We start from the raw sequence: 23,177 nt of genomic DNA on the forward strand, positions 1-23,177 counted from the left end.
TGCGTGGTATTAGTTTATTAATTATGCACGAGAAATTCTTAACTATACAGGTTACTACATGAAAAACAACTAAATAATAATAAAATCCGCCATTGAAATAAAAATTTGTTTTAAAAATACAAAATTTACGTTGAATAATTTTCGTAATTTTCAATTTTCGTAATGTTAATTAGTCTAATTAAACCCAAACGAGACGAGAATAGATGAGCAGCATTAAGAATACGCTTGTAATGCAATAAAATACAAACAATTTTTTCGTGCCATTATTATTAATGCATGTAATATTCCATCCACCGACCGGTTATTTATATTTTTATGCATAGAAATTAATAAATAAATAAATTGTGCTGTGGGGTGTCTTTGTATTGTTGTGTTACTATGACAACACAATAGTTGTAATCACCTTCGGGGGTAATTTACCACGAAGCAACAAAAAGAATATAAAGAGTCGTTGCATGACTGCTGGTCGCGCAACACGTTATTACAAAAAGCAAAAAAAGAAACAAAAGACGAACGGCGATTGCGCTGCGCTTACTTTTCGGTGAGATATTGCGTGGTCCAATCGATGATCCCGCCGACGACTTCGACGTTGATCAGCTTGTAACTCGCCAGCTTCACAGGTAACTGCTCGTTGGGGTTGACGGTCTTTGCGAAATGTTCGAAAAACTGCCGATAGTCCGTTAGATAATCGTCGCGGTTAGCCATTATTGCAAAGTGAGGAAAACAAAACACTGCGAGTGCAAAGATTACTATACACACTGCCCGCTGCTCGTGGTGCGCGAGTTTCTTGTTAGTTGTGTGTTTTTTCTACGATGTATCACAGGCAACAACACTTGTTTGTCGAGTTTATTTGCACTGAACAATTAGCGGCGCGGTTTCGCGTGATGCTCGTGATCGGGCGGCAGCGTCTGCGTGAGATTCGTTTGCTTTTGGGTGACACTCCGGTGCGAGCGGAAGAGTGGTCGACGGAAATTGCGGGATTGCGGGGCTGGGAATGTGTCATGCAGCAGAGATCTAACCAAACACTCACTCCGACACTCCTCGGCGAGCGCGGCCCTTCTCGCTTCTCGCACGGTACGGCACCGCGGGCGCACACGCACCGCTAGCGTTTTTCCACGCTTCTTCTCTTCGTTGTGCTTACTGCTAATCGGCACGCGTTTTGTCTTGCTCGCACACGTTACGCACCGCTATCTCCGCTACTACTACCACCGCCGCGATTCGTGCACCGTTGCACATCAACGCACATCGTTGGCACGCGCTTGTGTTAGTGCGTTTTTTTGAGCATTTTCCGGATCTTCCGGATAGCGCATCTGTCAAGACTGACAGTGCTGCCAACTATCACGAGTTTTAATTTTGACGAGTGAATAACAAGCAAGAGCAAACGTAAATTTTTAACTGAAAGTATTTTGTTGCTCTATTAGGCTTTATATCCTTTCAGAGGTTTTGTTATTGTACGAAATATGTCCTTATTTGTCAAATCTACTTTCCATTCGTTTCTATTCGGCAAACTTCGCGAATCACATGCTAACTCGTGACACATTCAAAATGGCGGCATTTTCAAGTTCGCTGATGATTTCTAAGTAAACTAATTTAATAAATGCTACCTAATTACATGATCGTACAACTTGTGTCAAAAGTAGGCTCAATTTCACCTTTGATTTCTTTACTTTTAATATTCAAGTAGGTGGCTTCATATTCCTTCTGCATATACTCTGGCAGTGGTTTACTCCAATCTTCTGGAGGGTTCTTCCTCTTTTCCCACACATCATTGTCATAATGTGCTTTCATGCGTTCGAAACGTCTGATTTTCTCACTAGCAATTATTTCTTTCTAAAAATATGTATAAAATTTAAATACCTAACCTTAAAATTGATAATTTGTGCACAATTTTAGTCTTACACCAGCTTTAATGTCTCTGTTGGCTTCCCATTTGTATGAATTATCCAAGTCGCGTTTCCATTGTGTGCAGTCAGTGCTATGGCCATCAACAAAGTATTGTTGAAAGCGACTTTTATTGACCGACAATCGGAATATTCATCATCATAAACTACGCTTGGTCGAATCTACGATTCATTGCCATATAATAATGTAGGTCATATATTAGAACATTAAATATTACCATCCATTCGTCTGGTAGACTGTCTTCTTTAGGTTGAGTATTCTTTGATTCATTTTCAGGCATTTTTAAATATTATTGCAACTAATAAAATGATATAACCTCGACGGAAACAAGTACTACTAACATAGGCAATCAATATTACAAGAACTAAATAGTTTAGTGTCGGAAATTATGGATATTTTTTAAAGATAAAAGTTGATTATTAATTTCACTGTTTTCAATTATCTTTACTAATTATGTGCAATTTGTCTTGTTTTTCAAATAATTTTAAACATATTTTATGATTTGGTATAGGCAACTCAACATACACCTGAACAGCAGTACACTTCCGCATAATGGATTTGGTGGGTCATTTTAAATGCGAAAAGAACGAAAATCTCAATAAGTTCTTGAAAGCAGCTGGTTTATCATTCATAACACGATTGTTTGTAAGATGGTCTAAACCTACCATGGCAGTTTTGAAGTTAGAAGATTTATGGTCGATAACAGTCAGATCCACGTTCTCATCACGTGAAAAATCGTTTCGAATTGGTCAAGAAACTACAGAATTCTTACCAGGAAAAGTTATAAGGGTATTCACACAACTCTCCTAAACTAAACTACCTGAACGTAAACCTATTTCAGAGCGTATCTTCTATGGAAGACGGCAAACTGGTAACAAAAATGTTATTGATGACAAAATTAACACAACAACCTATTACGAATTTGGTCCGAACTCCCTCACAATCAGAATTGTTGAGGAGAAAACAGGTATTGAAGCACGACGCATCTTCAAAAACTTCCGACTAAATTATAAATGTTCCTAGCTATACACGCACAATAGTATTTCTTGAGTTTTATGAATTTTGATCACTTGTGACAATTAACATTGCACTCAGAATTTTTATAACCATTATAATCATGAACAATAAAAGTTAGTAACATATTCGTACGAAAATAGACGAATTTAAAGAATTTATAACACATTTCAAAATAAATTAATACATAATTAATCTGCGGTATTATATTACTATGTAATTTATATTAGCTGTTATGTAGAAATCAAAATTTTATGTGACTTGCTTGAGTAGTACCTGTAGTGCAACCAAAATTTGTTTTTGTTTAAAACACAAATAATAATTATCATCTCTTCCTGCAACTATTTGTCGCAGTAGGTCATAGACGTAGCAAACAAGATCTTTTGTTTGTTCTTCTTCTTCTTTTCTGTCCGCACTTTACGTTGTTATCGCCCACTGCGTCGACATCGTGCGACAGAGAGGCTTTCTCTAAAGCCATCGCGATTGCATCGCTAAAACTGCTGTTGTAAGCCGGCGCCGGGACGTAATCTTCATCTTCGTTATCGCTGTCTACCCTCACCTGCCTTGGCGTGGCTGTGAGCTTTGAGCCGGTGACGTTAATCAAACGGAAAGATTCCACCTGCGAGATTTGTGGAGATGATTTAAGTTGCGGCCAAGATGGTTGTTGGCGCTTTGCAGTTAACATCTTTAAAGAAATAATTACTTTAGAAGGTAATTAGGACATTTAAAGAGAGATTGTTGAATAGGGGACTGACACAAATTAATATAAATTAATAATTTGTGTTAATTATCCTATCATTTGTTCTAGCATTTTGTTAATATTCATTGAAATTAAAAAAAAATCCATGAATTTAACAACAAAATGCAAATATTTTAAAAATTAGTAAATTTACCGTAGCAAAAGATGGTCCTGATACTTCTCCATCACCCTGACTCCGTAAGGAAACAGGTGAAACACTTCTCGACGTAGATAAGGAATCTTCACGCATTCTTTCTTTACCCATCGACCCGGGGCTACTCCCAAACTCTGGAAACTGCACCTGCGACTCTAACTCAATATTCGCCGAAGGAATTTTCCCCATTTGTCGATTTTCCTCTTCATTAATCTTTTTCTCCCTGCGTTTTTCTTCTCTAGCACGTTTCTGACGCCGTTTCTTTCTCAACCCTAGCTGTTCTGAAAACTCATCAGCAGTTTCCTTGTTGATGCATGAAGATTGCAGCTGAATTTCAGCAACTTCAAACTGGCAAGTCACCGGTAAATGCTGCAAATACCGAAAACGATTGCGTAACTCTTCAGTCATCGACCCGCCTTCCTTCTCAACAATGCGTCCGGAGATTGTCTTTGGTGAAAACTCCAGTGAACCGTAAGTATGCTCCAACATCCTTACATTGACTGAATGTAGATATATATGCTGACCATCAGCGGCCTGATAAAAGTAGAAATACTTCATAGGAGGATCGCTAGTTGTTGATGCGAATGATGCCAGCTCACTGGATGGTTGTTCCTCGCCGCTGAGCATATCGCTGCTTGAGCTTTCGAACCGTTCGCGCGGTTTTACTTCGTTGGATAAATTCGCCAAAAGAATATTTTCACGCTCTTGAAGTTTGGCGATAGACTGCTCGATGAAGCAATTCTCTGATAAGTCGATTTGCTCACTGAGCTGAGCCTTCAACTCCAACTTTTCGCGTTCGATGATCGCCATGATATCGCAATTGTTGGCGATCAACAATTTGCAGTTGACATTCGGTGATTGCGCGTCCGAAACAAAGAATGGTTGATCTTCGCTTGTATTGATTGCCGTGTCGATCGGATATGCAATTAGAGAACCGCGAGCGCGCTTCATCAACTTGAACGTGATCGCTTCGTTCACGTTGAATGACGGATGTGAGACCGCCACAACACTGAAATTACATCAAAAACGTTTCTGAATATTGCGCATAGAAAATAATAAAATAAATATGTCGTAAGGGGACTGACACAGTAGAGTATGAGTACACCACCGTGCTAATTATCCATACAGTTGATCTAGCACTAGACAATTTCATCAAGACACAAGAGTACTTGATAAATAACAATCTTGTGCAAATAAACGCTAAGAAATTGAATTAAACACCAACCTTTTGAGGTCTTGCTGATGTACTGCCTCATGGCAGATAGGGCATTTACTCCAGGACTTCTCAGACAATGCCAGGTAGTGTAGAATACAGGACCAACAATAGATATGACCGCAACGGGTCATTTTGGCTGCCGAAGGTGGATACAGGCAGATCGGACATGATGGGTTTTCATTAACTTGCAGATTCTGTAAATTTACATTACCAAAATAAACATTTTGCGAATATTCTTTTTAATAGTGTCTAAAAGCAAATGTATAGCACAAATTATGTTTAATTTATGCTGTTATAATATTTGCATTTAAATTGATTTTCCAAAGGTAAAATTTCACAAAAACTATGAAAGTTAATATGTACTCAACACTTTGGTAAAGATTTAAAAGAAAAAACTTGCAAAATGCTTACAATTTGTTCAATTAAACTCCAGTCAACAAGAGCATCAGGATTGTTCATGTACTGCTTGTAGTCCCCTGAAGATTGCACAATAAATTGACAACTGAAAGCAAAAACATCAAAATATAAATATTTGTAAAAGAATTGCAAAAGTTTTAGCAAAATGTTTAAGCGTTTAAATCAGTCCTACTATCAATGCTCACACAAAATATTCAAGCAAACCCTAAATATGTCATCATTTAATAATATTTTTCTTTTAAATAAATAAAAATAAATATAATTACTTTGCTTGAATGAAATGCTCCTTGTTGTACTTGTGCTTTCCAGTAGTCACCCATTTGTGACCGACATTGGGACTCCTCGCAGTATGTCCACCGCCAGTGTGATTCTCACGTGGCGTGTAATGAAAGTTGAGCAGATGATTCAAACTCTGCTTCTTGCTGCCTTGCACAAAAACGGATCCAACTTCCGGTTCCAGTTCATCCTGTTCTAGCCGGGTTGTATCTCGACTGCCTGCACCGCCAGCATTATTGCCAGGGATGTAGACACCACGTGTGCGCGGGCGTTTGTCGAAACCGCGCGCCCGTTGCGGCTGCGGTTTGCGAGATGGTTCAGATTTGTTGGTCGGAAAACTGCCGCCAGCCGGTTCACGGCGACGGCCGCCGCGCGGCAATTGCTTGCCACCCAGCGCATCTGCAACCAATAGCATCGCACATGTTAGCGAGTATATACGATGATGCACGAACAATAGTCACGACGCCATTTTGTAACGTATTCCGTAATAGGGTATGAGGTTGACTATTTTAGTGACATGCGCTCACCTTGGTTGTTCTTTTCGAATCAGATGGCTGGCCCTTCGCCGATGCCTGATTCGGGCGATTGCCTTTAACTTTTCCATTTCCTCCAGACTTACTTACTAAGGGCGCGCCGGATGATGGGCGTCCACCGCGTGGAGCGTTAGCGACACGAGATGATTTCGTAGGACACATTTTACAAAGCCATGTTTATACCAGTCTAGCCGAAAAAATGTGCACGAACGCTATCGTATTCAATGCGCGTGCAATATACTTGCTGGGTGGAGGAGTGCTTCCGGAGACGGGTTGACCTTCAGGTCGGGGAGCTGAGGACCCCCAGGCGGCTGCCGGACGCGATGGATATCCCTATCAGGGCGAACGAAACTGTCTCGTTCACGCCGCTGCAATGGCGACGGGAATGCACTACGCACGGACAAGTCACCCGGCCAACAAAACACACGAAACAAGCGCATGCGCCATAAAAATCACTTCCGTTCTCATCCCGCACACATTAGATTTTAAAATGTAGCAAACAAATTCTACGTTTTTTATTTAAATATCAACAACAAGTAGCTATATTTAATGTTTTATTTATGCATGTAAATTATATTTACAAATACGCTTTTAGTTTGGGTGATTAATTCACGAGCAACAACGCAAATGAAGATTTAAAGCAACATCACCACTAGTGACGTCTGGCGGTGAATTTGATCACTAATCATAAAATGTCATCACCCTGACCTGTCAGGTGATATCAAAATAAGTAGGAGTCTTGGGGATCAGGACAAGTACGACGTATTTATTTACTTTATTGTGATAGTGAGTATGCATTTCACGCCACGAATGATTGATTAGTGGAAAATCGTCATCGTCGCCGCCGGAGCGGAGCATCAATAATTCAGCGCTAAGAGTGAGTGAATGAACCACACGTCAGCCCAATCAATTCCCGAGCGAACTCGGTCATGTTTCCCATGCCAGTCGAACGCGAACTCTCGTCGAAAGTCGCGACGCTGGTGACCCAATGCAATCGCAACTTTTTACACGATTATTGCGCGCCTAATTGCTCAACATATTGCGCCATAGCTACATGATTACTTTTGTGCTCGCCAGACCAACTCTACCAGCCGCAAAATGGTGCTGACCACTGCAGAGGAGCCGCAGGTGAAGGAGACTACAAGTACAAGTACTGAAGGTGGTGCCACCGAAGGGGAGGAAACCCGTGATGAGCGGACATTTGAGTGTAATATTTGTTTGGATACTGCAAGAGATGCTGTTGTCAGTTTGTGTGGGCATTTATTCTGGTAAGCATTCAAAACTTTTCAATTATTTAAGAAAAAAGAGAGAATTTTGATTACTAGAAACTTGTTTATGAAAAAATCAGGTTTATATGCGTAATTGTGTCAAAATAGGGCTGAAATTTACAAGCAAAATAAAGAATTATCGTATTTTACCGGCACAAAACAACTACACTCATCAAACTCAGCAATTTGCATGTTTTTTGCTGATATGCTGCATATTTTTACATTATTCCACTTTTTTTCCACTGTCTAGTGAATAAAATGATGTTTTGCAGTAAATTTTACTCAATATTGTGACTAATTCATCATAAAAACTTTACTTTTAACTAAAACTTACGTTTTTTTACTCTAAAATCATCAATATTCTAAGTTTCTTTGTATTTTTCTTTCAGTTGGCCTTGTTTACATCAGTGGCTTGACACAAGACCAAACAATCAAGTCTGCCCGGTATGTAAAGCGGCAATAAACAAAGAAAAAGTCATCCCGCTCTACGGCCGTGGCAGTACAAACCAACAGGACCCCAGAGAGAAGTTCCCACCCCGACCACAAGGCCAGCGAACAGAACCTGAAGCTGGCACCCACTTTTCAAGTAAATAACTGGCATTAATTATTTAATTCAGGCATGAATTGAGTTTTCTAAATGATAATTGGCTTGCGTCACGAAACATTTCGGTTTTGTTTACATGGCGTGAAACAATTGCGCAATTACATCTACAAACTCGTGACTTAGCACAAAATAACCATAAATAATTACTATGCATATGTATATAGATAAAAAGAGCTGGATATACAGTGTGTTGATGCTATATTTCAATTTCAGACTTTGGATTCGGCGATAGTGGATTCCACCTTTCGTTTGGCATTGGCGCATTTCCATTCGGTTTCTTCACATCGACGTTCAACATGGGTGATACACGGCCCAGTGCCGCCGCTCGTGGTACCTCGCAGCATCTGGAAGAACAGTTTTTGTCGAAAGTATTCCTATGGCTGGCGGTGATTTGTGTCATTTGGCTGCTGTTGGCGTAATCGACACCGATGATATCATGAAATTTAATGTGGAGACAGCAACGCAGCCCCCTCAGCACGACACCAATCTAACATATGTACTGATGCAGTCCATTCCGCGACATTCGGTGGATGTTTAAATTAAAGGCTTAAATTCTAAGATGGGATTCATTTCTGTGTGTAGGGAAACATACTGTTGACTTTATAATATTGTTCAATCTGATGTAATATTTTAGAAGTTAAGATATTTTAGGCATTTCATTGTTTTGTTTTCCTATTATTTTTCTTCTGTGCTTTTACTTAGTAATCTAGAGCTCTATTTCCTGTTTCGCAGTTATTTTCTTTAGGTATTAGTGATTATGTTTGTAAATATGAATTACTGGCTGGACATTGTAATTATATAACAGAATAAGTGAATATAAACGTAGTGCAATCGAGTTTTAAGACAAATTAATAACAATAGGTAACAATAATTGATTTTTTTCAATCATTTGTCATTAATTGTCATTAAATGTAACAAAATTTTCAGTAATCTCACCAAAAATCATTGAATCAGCTCCATTTTCATCATGGATGTCATATCAGTTAACCAGAAGTTCATTTATCGTAAAGATCCGAGGATTTCGTACGAAGCAGCTGGGAAACAAACATGGCCGGGGTTTATCGGTAGATTGGAGTGTGACACTGATGTAATGTCGGTGTTTCCTTTGGAAATGGTGTATGAGGCACGTTTTCCTGATCCGTTTACACTTTGCGGAGGTGGCGATCGCAGCAAACATCCGCAGAGTGCTGTGCCGGGACCAGGGTCTTCACATGGTGGAGTTATCATGATTGATGAATACTTATACACTACTAGTTTTGATATGCTCTGATATCTGATACAAACCTATTGAATTTATCATTAAAGCATTCTTTCTTTGATTAATTTACTTTTAGTGTAAATTGATTTATGTTTACTGAATCATGTCATACATTCACACATTATTTTCATACAGATTTTATGATTGGCTATTGATTGTTTTAGTATGAATTGTATGTTGTAATTTACAATTCAATTTTATTGTTTTCTTTCACTTGGAATCCTTTTGATGCTAATAATTGATTGCATTCTTTTCTGGTGAGTTGTTCCAGCTTAATTCTGCTTACTTCTGTGTCAGTATTGTCATATAAGACTAATTCTGGTTTGGCACCATGAATCTTCTTGAATTCAACATTGTTGTATTTTGGGACATCTTCATAAATGAATTTTCTTATTTCCGGGAGACGATTTAGTGAGCAACCGGGACAGCTCTATAACAATAGATAATTAACATTATTTATTAAATTTATAGTTAATAATATAATATTTACTCACTTCAATTACTGCTCTGCTGTATAATTCTTCATCTTTTGCTTGTTCAGCAAATGTACAAGCAAACAAAGCAAGAATGGTAATAATCAATAAGTTCTTCATATTTTTTGCTTTAATATTTGCTTAAAACGGGAAGAATATGGTGTTTAGAAGTATTTTTAGGATAAGGAATGCTTTCGTGTAATGTTACGTTTGCGACTTTTTATCAGTGAGCATTAGAATACATTAGATGTATGTACACTTCATATTAGTATGAACTTGGAACCGGAATTATACTCGGATAAACTTGCAAAACAAGTGAAGGTTACCGGATTAGACTCCGGTACTATAGGCAACTTGTTAACGTGTTAACGTGTACAGAATATGGATTTACTTTGTATTCAACGAATAAAGTTACTGCTAGAACACGACAGAGGACAGAAGCTACACTGTTCCAAGCATTATTTGTATCAATTTGTATCGTGCGGTTTAACACGTTGACGCCGGCGTGACCCACCGGTGGGTCACACGTGTCTGCTGCATCGGGCGGCGTGACCCACCGGTGGGTCACGGCATTATTTGAAACGAGATGGAATTCATTTTTGACTACACCGCTGGTTGGGTTATATCTTTTTCTCGTCTCACCTATACAATGAGTGTCTTGCATCTTTGTCACCAAATGTGTCACTCAGATTACATATTATAATAAATAGTGACCGACCGAAATTTCAGTTTCGGCTTCAATTTCGATTTCGGCCAAAAATTGGATGAAACTTGTGGCAGAACCAAAACTCAATGTTGGTAAAATATCGTGTGTCGTGGGCTAACTCGCGGCTAAGTCGTGGTCGTCACTTGTCATCTCAGTTTGCACATAGTTTCGGTCGGACTCTAAAGATAAAGGCATTCATTACAAAGAAAATAAATAAATGGCGACGCATTTGCAAAAACAATCGCTTTTTGCTTTAGCAAGTCATAACAACCAGTGGCGCACAGCTGAATTAATTAGACGGAGTTGAAAATGCTCAAACGCCGCCCGATGCGGCGGACACTCAAAAACCGCGCCGGCGTCAACGTGTTAAGCCGATGCATAGAAAATAGTAGACTGAGGGTGGACATTTGTAATGTGCAACTTGCGCTTAATGAAAAAAGAGGAAGTGACTTAGAGAACTGCGACTAGACTCCTTGGCACCTCAGGCACGACTGAGCAATGTGTTGATTGTAAACGAAAAAAACACCAAATAGTGACGTTAGTATGAGCAATGTGTTCCCTGCGTGCTGGCCTTTTATACCTGCGGCGACCCGCAAAAAGTGGTGGGGGTTAGGTCCACCAATAGCAGGTTACCTGTGAGTACCTGCCAATACCAGGGAAGGGGTATCTACCTGTGACTTCTTCTTAATTCAACAGGTAAATTATATAATTTTTTTTATCAAAAACGCATTTAAAACGTTTTTCTTTCAATTTTTATTAATTTAACGGAAAAGATAATAAGCTTTTTACTGATTAATATATTTCCCCCATTTTTATATGAAAAATACATTTATTATTATAATTTATTAATATAATGAATGCGATTTACATTGTTCGGTAAGTACATCAGGTATTAAACATACATTTCTTTGAAATTTACAAACATCATAAATATTTATAATCTACTACCTACGGGAGTGTATTCACATGTATATTACACAGAAACTGATGCGTGTGAGATTTATTTTACAACGGGAACATTACCTACTCCACCACTACCACTCGTATAATGCGCTTCATAATTTACACGATGAGTCTTTCGTTAAGGCGACATGAAAACAGTAAAATGCACTACGGGCTCAAGCAGTACATTTTCCTCTTTCATATTCGAGATACACACCTACTCCTGATTATATACACTGTGGTTATGTGACATTTATACATTTTCAAGATTGGAACATTTCTTATGCACAAAAATAAAAATAAAAATTATGAAATATTCAATCACAAACACCCTGTTCATCCATTGCCAATTAACCAATAGAATAATTAAGATGCGATACAAAAATATTCTTATGAATCGATTCGATCACAGCATTTTATAATTCGCATTTTTTGCTTATACGTTACCATAACAATTGAAAGTGCATTCCGAAATGAACAAACAAATAAACAAATAAAATACACATTAGATACTAACATAATCACTTAATTTAACATCACATTTTGTGTAGATCTGCAGATGCAACAATTATTTAAGTCAGATAATGATTGTAGATCACATCCAAGACGTTTGTTTGCGGTATTTATAGACTTGTAGGATTAAACCACATTTAGATTTCTTTATTCCATTAACATTTGTTTAAAAATTGATTTAATTATTTTATTTACGCAACATTATTTTAAAATCTTGTTTTTTTTGATGGTGGATTAAGTTTTTAAGTCATTTCTTGAATTTTAAGGGGCGGAACACCCTGTATACACATATGTAATATGTACAAATATTAATATCACACGTGGTAATTTGGAGTATGAATATTCAAATTATTTTTCATTAGTTTTGGTCAGTTTGCATATTAAGGTTATTTACAATACGATGTAATATGTAATGTGTGTTGCCTACATTTCAACTGAATATTCTACAAATGGTATGATATTATATACACACTTGTATCCACATCAATTATTGCTATAACCTATAACCTAACCTAAAATCATTTAAGGTTAAATGTTGTATTGATTGTTCTGCGTTTTTTTTTTTGAATTTTCACATTACACATCAATTTTTATCACGTAAATTCTTTCATCTCGAAAGTAACTCGTTTGTTCTGCGCATGCGTGGGAACCATCACTTCCGTAATCTCTGTATCCATGCAGCTGCTGGTTGGATCGCAGTCAATGTTGCTGGGCACGACCAGGTAGCGTGACCTCTTGTCCTCGGATCAGTCGCACTTGAAGGTGACATTACGCGGCCCCGACACGACAGCCGTCACGGCGACGTTGACGGCGAGCCGCGCCGACAGCGGCGGCTCCGGCGACAAGACGTCACTCTGCCGACATCATTGGAAGTGCTTGATATTAAACTGTTTCTGCCTCCTACGTGCGTAATTCCTTCCGAAAAGAATCTTTTTAAACGCATGGCGAAACTCCGGACTAAATATCGTGTAAATAATCGGATTCAGCGTGGAGTTAAAGTATCCCAGCCATAAAAACAGTGAGATAACATACTCCTCAAAGAGATCTTTATAAATTGGTAGGAGTACAGCCATTACAAAGAATGGTAACCAGCAAATGACGAATGCACCTGTGATAATCGCCAGGGTTTTCGCCGCTTTGCGCTCACGCTTTGAATCCGCTGAATATTTATTACTTTTTCTTTTGACTACGTGTTGCGGCCCACCTGGGTAAGGATTATCCCCGTCTGTAGTTGTAGGTGGATCGTCTAAACCATTAGCGCAGGAAGCTTTTTCTGGACTTGTATTATTCGAAGAAACATTTGTGAACGCAGTGGTTGTTGTTTCGGAAATAGTCGGCAATGGTCGGCCGATAATTGTCACCACAGCTGCAGCTATGCCACCAGACGCGCTCGCCCCAGCTAGGCCACCCGCAATACCGCACATCGCGGGATTATCCTTAGTCTCAGCCGCTTGCGTCAGAATCTGTCGACGGCGGATGCGTTTGCGTGCTGTTTGGAATATACGCCAGTAGAGTATAAGTATAACCATCAGTGGAAGATAGAAGGAGCTCGCAGTTGCGAATATTTGATAGCTGATGTCCTGGCTAACGATGCACTTGTTATCTTCGATGCGTTGACTCCAGCCTGGGTCTTTCCAGCCGAGTAGTGGTGCAATACACACAAGGAAGGCAACACACCATACAATCAGGATCATTATACCAATGCGTTTTGCTGTGCGGTGATGAATATAGTCTATGTTTGTTACTGCCCAGTATCTAAAAAGAAAAATCATGTTTTAGTATTTGTATTAATATTCCGAGTTTACATTTCAGCAGTGTGTCTTCATTAATAATTATTGAGGATTATTGAGTTGCCTCGTTAAAAAACACAACGGAAATGAAAATCGCCAGGAAATTACGGTATAAATCATAATGGCGGATGAAATTGATACTCGTACAGTGATTAACTTGTCATAAAAAGACGTCGTTAATTTATTTTTTGCTCAGGATTGGCAGTTTAATTTTGCTTTGAAAATATTCGTTGAATATGTAAATGAATGCGAGTCTCACCTGTCGAGCGCGATGGCAACGAGATGCAATATCGATGCGGTGCAGCAGAGCACATCGCTGGACGTCCACATGTCGCAGAGTTCGGGGCCGAGCGTCCACTCGTGGCTCACCTCGTAGACCGCCCCCAAGGGCATCACCAGGCATGCAACAAGCAGGTCAGCCACCGCCAGTGATAGAATCAAATAGTTGGCGACGTTTTGCAGATTCCTTTCCAACAAAATCGCCGCAATCACAAAAACATTCCCTGAAACAAAGCAGGTAATTTATTTTATAACATAGGCAACCAATACATCACTACACTGTGTTTAAGGTTAGGGGAGAGTAGGGTAATGGGAGTCAGCGGGTAATGGGAGTCACCCATATATCCACGAAACAATAGTTACGAGTACCGCGTAAACGGCGTTCCTACCTCCGTTCTGGCCCCCCAGTGCCACCCCCGACAAATCATGCAAATCGGTGGGTGTATCATTGAGATACGCCAATATTTTATTTTTGAGCTCCGCTGATCTAATTTTACGTCCACGCAAATTAGAAGATAAGTGTCGAATATCTTGCAATATTCGAATGAAACTTTATATAGTCTTAGTTAAACATTCAAAATCGTGATGTGCAGTTCAGATTACATTAATGTTTTGAAGAAATATTTTTTGTTTTTTCACAATAGTGCAATTGTGGGCAATGGGAGTCATGCGACTCCCAATGGACGTTTTGTCTTTAGTCCGCTCTAAATGGCCTATAAAAGCAATGTGACTTATTTTTCAATAGCCTTCTTGCAGAAACGATACTGCAGGAAAGGAACAAAACTTATGATTCCAATATTGGCACTGATGACTTATGCCAGGGCGATGAGGATGAAGATTTGGAAAACTGATGTCTAATGTGCAACGATTTAAAAAAAAAACAATTAAATGTGGTTCAGATGCACTTCATGTGGGCTATGGGCTCATGTGAAATGCACTGGGTGGGACTTAGCGGAATATAATGTCTGCGATATCTGCTAGATTTCGTTTGATTCCGATTGTCTCCAGGGTGACCACCATTACCCGCATGTCGGTGTAATGGGAGTCAAATCTGTTTTTTTTTTAAACTTTAATAATATCCTAAATTGATTGTCAAAGTGACTGAAAATTATTTCAAATAATAGGTATTTAAGTAAACAATGCTTATAAGCGATTGCAATAAGTATTTTGTTTATAATTTAAATTATATTTGAGTTCTCCCTTAAGTGACCCCCATTACCCTCTTTTACCCTACCTACATTACAGTTATTTATATTATATGCGCGTAAAATGCTTTTCGTGTTTCATGTGTTTTGCTATTTGGAATGCATTGCGATTGCCTTTTTTTCTGTTCGTTTCATGTGACGCTCGAGACGTTGCAAAGCCGCGCTCAGCGAAAACGATTTTCATCCGGCCGCGCATTACAATGTGAATTGATTCGCGCCGAGGTTTTCTTTTCTCTTTCCCTGCACTACACACACATACACCACCTTCGGCAAACCCCTGGAGCGAAATCCGATTTGTTCCAGCCTTCCACTTTTCCCGTTTCGATGTATAAATAATGAATTACTGAACAGTGAACACGCTCGGTTAGGTGTGTTTTTAGGAGCGGATTCTCCTGCTGCTCAAAGAGATTTGGACAAATCACTGAGGTAAATTACACCCGAATCACATTTTATTGAATCGAAGTCAATTTAAACATTATTATTCGTCGAAAAACACAAAAAGTAGTTTTAGTTATAAACTCACGCAATTTTCCACCAGATGGCGCTTGGATACAACGCACAATTCAAGTGTTTTGATATGAAAACAGTTTATAACCTTAAAATAGTGTTTTATCGTGTGAAAATATAGTGGTATTTTATGTGCAGGCAAACAATAAGTAAAAGAATCAAATTGACCCGCTCTAATGCACTTCCAAACACAATAAACGCGACAATAAATCGTGAAATAAATCTCGATGATGTCTTTTATGATATTAAGCTCCGTCATTAAATTTGCATTAAAATTGCAACAGAGTCAATAATACCATAATAGCGGCGCATTATAAAGCGAACTGCGTACGCCGTTCATAAATGGACATCAAAGGCGTGGACGGTCATCTGATATGTGATACTGTTAAATGTATAATGAAACACAAACGTTCGCAATCCGTGCACAATGCGCCCAATTACAAATAATTCATATAATAAATTTCCCAGAATGCAGCGGACGTGAGTATTTCTAACCTATATTCATCACCAATTGCATGTAAAGCAATTATGATGGATATCTAGATGTGCGAGTATAGTGTGTATCTAATATTGTGACAATGACATCAACTAATAACGCACTGTTGACTCGGGTCAACACCGTCCATTAGTCATCAAATGTGCGAGCGGTGTTTGGTCATAATCAACACCACCAACACCCTTAACATTCAGCCACGATGACATTACGCAATGGCGACACGTCAATCCATCCGCAATCATGCGCGTTGAGTAATGGTGATGTCGAATGTTAAATGTCAAATGATGCGATGTAGTGCAGTGCGGTGGTTATTTCGGTTCATGCATGATGCTTATGCTTATGCAACACGCATAACGTAGTGGATGTAACGCGTTAGTTCAGTTTATCTCAATGTGTCACGTACATAACTTTTAGAAAGTAGTAGTTAACATCATTGTAGGGGAGATATTCTGCTACATTTTAACCTAGAGAATTACCTAGTTGCGTATGTGACCACTAGATGGCTACAGAAAATGTTTTAATAATTTTAGTTTTTTATTAATTACTCGTAAACTAATTGTGTTACTTAATTTTTTTTTGCAGCAAATTATTTATTAGTAAATTCTGTATCATTTTCAGTTATAATATGTATAATATCACGTTTTAATCAAAAGTTAAAAGCAGTTTTGTAAAATTTAACTTTAATTGTTTATAACTCATTGAAAAATTATTAAATTTTCAAAAAAATATTTCAAATAGATGTTGAATTTAATTCTTAATAGATTATTAAAAAAAATATTAATTTCGCATGAATAGTTTTTGAGTTATTCAATAAAAACTTTAATTTTTTCTGAACTTTCGCTGACAGATTTAATTATTGGTAGAAAAAGAAACCCTGCACAAACTTGAAGCCGCTAAAGTAATTGAAAGTCGGCGACGATGGTGATGAGGGTGTCGTCGCCTTGCGAAGGTAAACAGAGCGATCTATTAATGTCGAAATACCAATTAAATAAGTTTGGAGGCTTGTTAAAAAGTCACATTAAAGTGGTAAATTGCTTTCCGCGGGCGCTCAAACTTTACGCATCCAGCGCCCAAAACAAATAAAACGCATAATAAGAAATTGAAATCAGACCAGAATTACGCCTGCAAAACTAAGGTTATTTCAATAAGTATACAAAACTTGTAAATTTTAATATGATGACAAAGTTTGTTTGGTTGGTGTAAACTCGAGGGAGAAGTTATTTATGGAACATTATTCTGATGAGCTGGCTCACCTGAGAATTGAGTGTGAAATTTCTTCAGCGCACAGTTTATCACGCTTGTTACACGAGCACGAGAACGATGGATAATAATCTGTCAAGTGAAATTCACACCTCGAAAAAACCATCTGACAAGTGAAAATCAACAAGTATTCTTTTGATATTTTCAGGTTAATCATGAGTTATTGTAGGCAACCAACAATACACTAAATTATGTCTGTTTGGACATGTTGACGGTGCAAATTAAATAATAAAAATGCATATTTCGTGCATTTTTATTCATCACCCGTGTGCATCCGTGAGCTTTTCTCTCTGATAATAAAATTTCCCGTTGCTTGTTTGGAAATTGTGCGCTTTGTTTGTTTGCAACTAGCCACAGCCGGCGGTGAAAATAAACGTGAGTGAAATAAAATTCCGCGCACAAAAATGCAAAATGTAGCAGAACACGTTTATTTAATAATTTATAGTGACGCACATCATATTGTGTATTTTTCCACGTTTTTTTCACGTATTGTCATTTATTCCGCATTGTAATTCAATCAAAGCGATGCGAAATTGTTTGTTATAAAAGTATCGAACTACCAAGGGGTAAATTTATCGCAATTTATCACGTTGATAACGTCTTATTGTTTCCTTTTATTGCGTTTCCGTCATTCATTGGTAATCGTAGACTAGTCGTATGCTCGCATTAATTAAATGATGCCTTTCAAGTATTTAATTAAATAATTAATTAGGTAAGTTCGCCGCGGACGGCGTACAAAGAATAGAATAGGGATAGAATATGAAATTGAAAGCAGGATCAAAATTATCAGGGCGTGGAAAATTAAATTTTCTTGGGGTTTATTTCTATAAGAATACATAAAAGATATTTATTTCAAGGTTATGTCATTTATTTTGGTTTGATTTTTGTTTGTTCTTGAATAATATGTAAGAGGGCGCTGGCAGTGCAAGTGTAAAACTCTAACCAGTGAGAAACTGTCAAAATGCAATGTCATTGTCATTTTGACATTTATTTTGGTTAGATTTTTGATAGTTATTGAATATTACGTAAGAGGGCGCTGGCAGCACAACTGTAAAACTGTAACATGAGATTTACTGCCAAAATGAAGTGTCATTGTTATTTTGACAATCAGTTATCGTGTTTTGAGTGTGCAGGTTGAATATAATTGTAATGTTTGAGATTATAATAAAGAAAATATGATAATAATCATTTAATTAGGGTAAACAAAAGATAATTCAGTGCTCTACACGGGGATCAAATGTTTGTTATGGTGAAGAACAATAAATTCAAGAAAACAATACTTGTGGATGATCCTAACCTCAAAATGTAAGTAGAATATTGTTTTATGTTGCTACGGGAATATTTTTAGCAACAAACATGGAAAAACGCAATTTTCAAGCAGAAAAAAGTTGTTTAGTCCGAAAACTAATTTCACACTGTTGGTGAAAACTCAATATTGAACCAACATGAATTTTTGATAACTATAAAGTGCATCGTCATCATTTTCCAGCGCACATTTTTGGCAACACACATTTCCACTAACACGAAGAGAAAATTCACTCAACGACGTATAAAATTTTTACGATCCTCTTCCATCACTAAAGACAAAATAACCCACAAAAATTCCTATATAAACTAAGTCATATATTGTTATCCATCGGATAAAATAAATACTAGTTAAATAAATAAAGGTTTTAAACAATTATCTAGCCAGTGAGTCCACTGGGCCCGCCTCAAGTTTAAGTTGGCAGCCATTGTGGTACACGCCATCGTATAATAGTGCTAATAATACGGTCGTTAATTGAATTTCGGAAGTTCGCCGACGCCCAACTTACGCAGGGCGGGCGGCCGCGCGATAGAAAACGAGGTTTTAATTTATATAACATCAAGCGCGGCGCATAATGGGGGCGCACAAAGTGGAGGCGAAACGGAAGCGTAAACACATCAAGAGGCGGACGCGCGCGCTGCTGTAAGATGCGACGACACGGGGTTACGCGGCATGTGCGCCTCGATGGAAACTTTATTTCCAGCGCGATGTAAAGTCATTAAATTTGCAATAAGTCACGAACCGGCGGCGCTACGATTGAATATTTAGCAGAGTTGGCCAAAGTTGAGTCAACTTTAGTTTTGTGCGTCAATGGGACTAGGAATGGGAATAATTCGTGTGTGCATTGAATTAGTTTATTGTTATTGTTATTACAAGTTTTTAACAATAGATTCGCTTATTTATGAATTGTTTACTTGAAATTGTGTTTGGCGGGTTGTAGATTGGGGTCCGGCGTTGTTATAATCTCAAAAATATAAGAAAGTAGCTTTTGTTTCCGAGTTTTTAGGAAAAAAGTAATTATTTTGTATTTTTATATTTTTGTACTTCAAGGCCCAGTATGATTTGATTTCATCAATAAAATTCGCCATTTTATTTTATAAATATGAAAAACGCTAAAATTGCTACTTCAACGCCATCTAGGATTCAATTATTCAACTATAATTATGATTGAATCTCTATATAAATTTTCCTCCCTTATTTAACACTCTTTAAGACACAATTTTCAACATTTTAATATTTATTCTGCTCTTCTAGGCAAAAACGAATCCAAAAAATCATAGTTCAACAAAATCTGTCCACTCGTTCTTGAGTTATAAATGTTGTAACTAACGCATTATATAGATATGAAATTTTTGCCCTTATATTGCTCACTTCCGACATCTACTCTTGATCCAGCTCAGGATCCACTTGTTACTTTGAAGTAGCATTCGTTGAAGCCCCTTGAAAGCGTGCTTCTTTCGAAAGTTATCGAAAGAGTAAGAAATTCCAAGGCTAGATAAGTTCGCATAAGTTGCGCTAACATCTCGACATTTTTTTATTTATTTTATTTTTTTGCTCCGTTATTCACTTCCGGATTATATCAACCGAGTCTTTTATCCGTAATTTTATACAAACTAGACGCTTTGATGGATAGTCGCTTGAGTTCGTGGAAAATTCAAAGTCGGAAGTTTAGTTTTACATATCGAATGACCGCTTTGAAATGTCGCCATCGCATGAGCTCGAATTATGCAAATTTAAACTTTAAACCAGTCAAGCAAGTAGTCTGTTATTAAGGTTTATAACAAATTGATGAGAATGTGGTATTGGTCAGCATTGGTTCTGTAGGTTTTAGCAGGCAGTAGTAATATGTACTGGGTGTTGTGTAAAATTTTTGAAATTAGTTTTTTTGTGACATTTGATGAAATAAATTAGCAGAAAACGGAACGTATAGTAAATTTTTATTAATATTAAAAGCACCATTAGATTTTTGTATGTAAAATATTTTTGTTGCAAAATTTCAAACATATGGCCGAAAGCATTTACTCAGTCGACATTTATAATACATATCGGGAAAAGCGAGCATTTCTCCCAATTGTTTCATTTGCATTCTCATATTACCATACCGAATACATCCATGAACAGTCAAAAAATATCCCAAAAATTCTGTATGTTGCCTATCTCTAAATCCAATAGTTATAATTCCATAACCTACTATTTCTACTATTTTTATTCCACAATGAAAATATAAAAATACCTGCACTTTTTTTTGGTACATTTGAAGAGTGTTTGCGTTGATTAAAATTTAAAACGGTGAAAACAAGTCAATTTGTTATTATTATTGCGTTGCGCAAGAGTTGTAATTTCAGTTGTGTTCATTTGCACTTGAAATTTTGCGCCTCCGTGTTCTCTATTGGGTCATTATTTGATAAACACAAAATTGGACTGGCAGCAACAACGAAAACGAAAACGCTGACTGCGAGCGCACTTAGAACGGCGCTATATTAAAATGTCGCAAACAACGTAATAAGCGCCTGTGCTCCTAATATTAAACAGCAAGCAACAACGCTTTAAATTCATACATTCAAATGCTTACGTAACATAAAATCATATTTTCTTTAATTGCAGATTAGAATTTATATTAAAAACATTTACTGTCCTAGAACAGGTAATTATAGTAAGCATTAAGTATCTAGTGGTTAAACGGAAGTTATTGACAGAAGATTAATTAAGAGTCACCCCGTGACTAAAGTATTTTAGTCACGACCTTGGCTGTACCACTTTTCAAAATTGTGAAAAAACTGACGCGTTAAAGGTAGATGAAAAAAAACCTAATTTTATTTAATGTTTAATTAAAGTACTTTAGTCATGGCTTTGGCTGTCCGTGTTTAAAGTACCGCTTACAAAGTGGAAGTAAAAAAAGAAATTTTGTATTTTTTTTTCACCGTTGAGTAAAAAATAAAACAAAAATCCATTATCCTATAACTTAAATCACAATTCTTACGATCATAGGTTATGAAGCATCGCCCCATAAACGCTAGATGGCGTTAATTAATAAGTTGTGACACCATAAATAATTTTTGATGTCCTGAAGCGGTGACAGATGCGAGAGTCATAACCGCGTAAAAACTCTCGATTCATAACTTCATAATTTTAACCCTCCGAGGAATAAAACATAAAAGTTGCAAAATTTTACAACCCTTGGCGTAGGCAATAAAAACTAGACGGATTCAGCACACTGCCTGCTTCGAGCCCCAAAGAGATAAAACCTATATTTATTGGCTCAAGAGAACCGAACAAGACGATATCCGATGATGGCACGACTTACCGAACGGTGAAAACACAACATTAGCAAAAAAGTAACAAAATTTAATTAATTATAGAATTTAACCTTGACAACACTACAGAGTGGTACATTAGATTGATTGGATGTATAGTGGTATCTTATATATTAAACGGATTGATGTGCATGTCATGCCACCGGCAGGATTGCGCTTGTCGACGCGTTTACCACTCCCACGTGGCAAGCGATTGATACTCTAGTCGAGGATACGAACAGCTTCCGGCTAAATACCACACACTACAGGGAGATGCTCGAGACGTTCGAGCTGGATTTGATTAAAGCTTGTAAATTAACTTAATAAGCGCATTCAATTACAGCCGAATATGCGGGCGGAAATATAGGCAACCACTCACACGCATCAATTCATAAATCTTTAGTTTAATCCCGAATGTATGCAACCAAACTAACGCGAAACTAACTTCGACTGCAACATTCGAACATTTCTAATCGGGACTTTGATTAAAATGTGCTTTCGATGCATGCAATATGCATCCTTGATCAGTTATCGTCGAATTTCGCATTGGGGCATCGGAATACCGCGCTGAACTTTTGCAATTTTGCATATATAAATATAAGAATATCGGCGTCCATTCGGGCATCCCTCTCTCTCGGGGACTCGCCGGGTCAGTTTGGGTTTACGATTACGCTGCCGCAATCCGGAGCGGATGTCGGGATGATGATAAAATCAATAAGCGCACTGTGTGTTATCTGTGTTGAGAATAGAGCCCACTAGATCCAGCTTTACCTGCCTCTTCAATCCGTGGGTTCTGCAGTTGCCGAGTTTTGCAGTATTATATTATCATCAAGTGCAAACGTGTAGGTGTTTTTTTTCGCGCGTTCACGCTCCGGGTGAGTGCAGCGTTATAATCCTCTTCAGTGTGTGCGGGTGTCTCTGTTCATCACCTTCGGAGTTTATGAGTTTAGAGCGGTGGGAAGAGAGTGGGATGCCGACACATCCATATGACAGACATTTTTGCGCCCTGCCTATCTCTCGATAATC

General features: G+C 37.8%; 4 protein-coding genes and 3 long non-coding RNA genes across 9 annotated transcripts in view; 3 read left to right on the forward strand and 4 right to left on the reverse strand.

The window, feature by feature from the left end:
- The window catches only part of LOC135789526 (mediator of DNA damage checkpoint protein 1-like), a 32,545-nt gene extending 31,268 nt beyond the window's left edge, over positions 1–1,277 (reverse strand). Inside the window, exon 1 of the mRNA XM_065299386.1 lies at positions 536–1,277. Within this exon, the coding sequence (XP_065155458.1) occupies positions 536–705 (170 nt within the window). The 5' untranslated portion in view covers positions 706–1,277. The remainder of the gene's footprint in view (positions 1–535) is intronic.
- Positions 1–23,177, forward strand: part of LOC135803985 (uncharacterized) — a 131,322-nt gene that overhangs the window by 54,055 nt on the left and 54,090 nt on the right. The gene's annotated exons all lie outside the window — the stretch shown is intronic.
- LOC135789530 (uncharacterized) lies at positions 484–3,056 on the forward strand. Its single transcript, XR_010547592.1, has 3 exons — positions 484–620; positions 2,414–2,691; positions 2,744–3,056. It is a non-coding gene; the product is annotated as an uncharacterized lncRNA (long non-coding RNA).
- Positions 1,688–2,239, reverse strand: LOC135804067 (uncharacterized). The gene is made up of 3 exons (XR_010550966.1): positions 2,120–2,239; positions 1,900–2,063; positions 1,688–1,830 (listed from the first exon to the last, which is right to left on the reverse strand). It is a non-coding gene; the product is annotated as an uncharacterized lncRNA (long non-coding RNA).
- LOC135789529 (E3 ubiquitin-protein ligase RNF10) lies at positions 3,000–6,663 on the reverse strand. Its single transcript, XM_065299389.1, is given in 7 exon segments — positions 3,000–3,323; positions 3,326–3,601; positions 3,810–4,818; positions 5,035–5,219; positions 5,437–5,527; positions 5,709–6,117; positions 6,236–6,663. Coding segments are annotated over 7 exon segments (2,214 nt in total). The 5' UTR covers positions 6,414–6,663; the 3' UTR covers positions 3,000–3,257.
- On the forward strand, positions 6,950–8,958 carry LOC135789528 (E3 ubiquitin-protein ligase RNF185-like). Its single transcript, XM_065299388.1, has 4 exons — positions 6,950–7,128; positions 7,329–7,519; positions 7,909–8,105; positions 8,337–8,958. The coding sequence occupies exons 2-4, from the start codon at positions 7,350–7,352 to the stop codon at positions 8,540–8,542; spliced, it is 573 nt and encodes a 190-aa protein (XP_065155460.1). The 5' UTR covers positions 6,950–7,128; positions 7,329–7,349; the 3' UTR covers positions 8,543–8,958.
- The window catches only part of LOC135803979 (5-hydroxytryptamine receptor-like), a 44,494-nt gene continuing 32,686 nt past the window's right edge, over positions 11,370–23,177 (reverse strand). Inside the window, exons 3-4 of the mRNA XM_065317735.1 lie at positions 14,065–14,308; positions 11,370–13,770 (exon numbers count right to left, since the gene is read on the reverse strand). Coding sequence (XP_065173807.1) covers positions 12,879–13,770; positions 14,065–14,308 — 1,136 coding nt within the window. The 3' untranslated portion in view covers positions 11,370–12,878. The remainder of the gene's footprint in view (positions 13,771–14,064; positions 14,309–23,177) is intronic.

This window comes from Atheta coriaria, unplaced genomic scaffold, assembly GCF_025399875.1.
Source record: "Atheta coriaria isolate IRGN ID8LTWV9N9 unplaced genomic scaffold, Caltech_Dcor_3.1 hic_scaffold_3_pilon, whole genome shotgun sequence".
Classification (NCBI taxonomy): domain Eukaryota; kingdom Metazoa; phylum Arthropoda; class Insecta; order Coleoptera; family Staphylinidae; genus Dalotia; species Dalotia coriaria.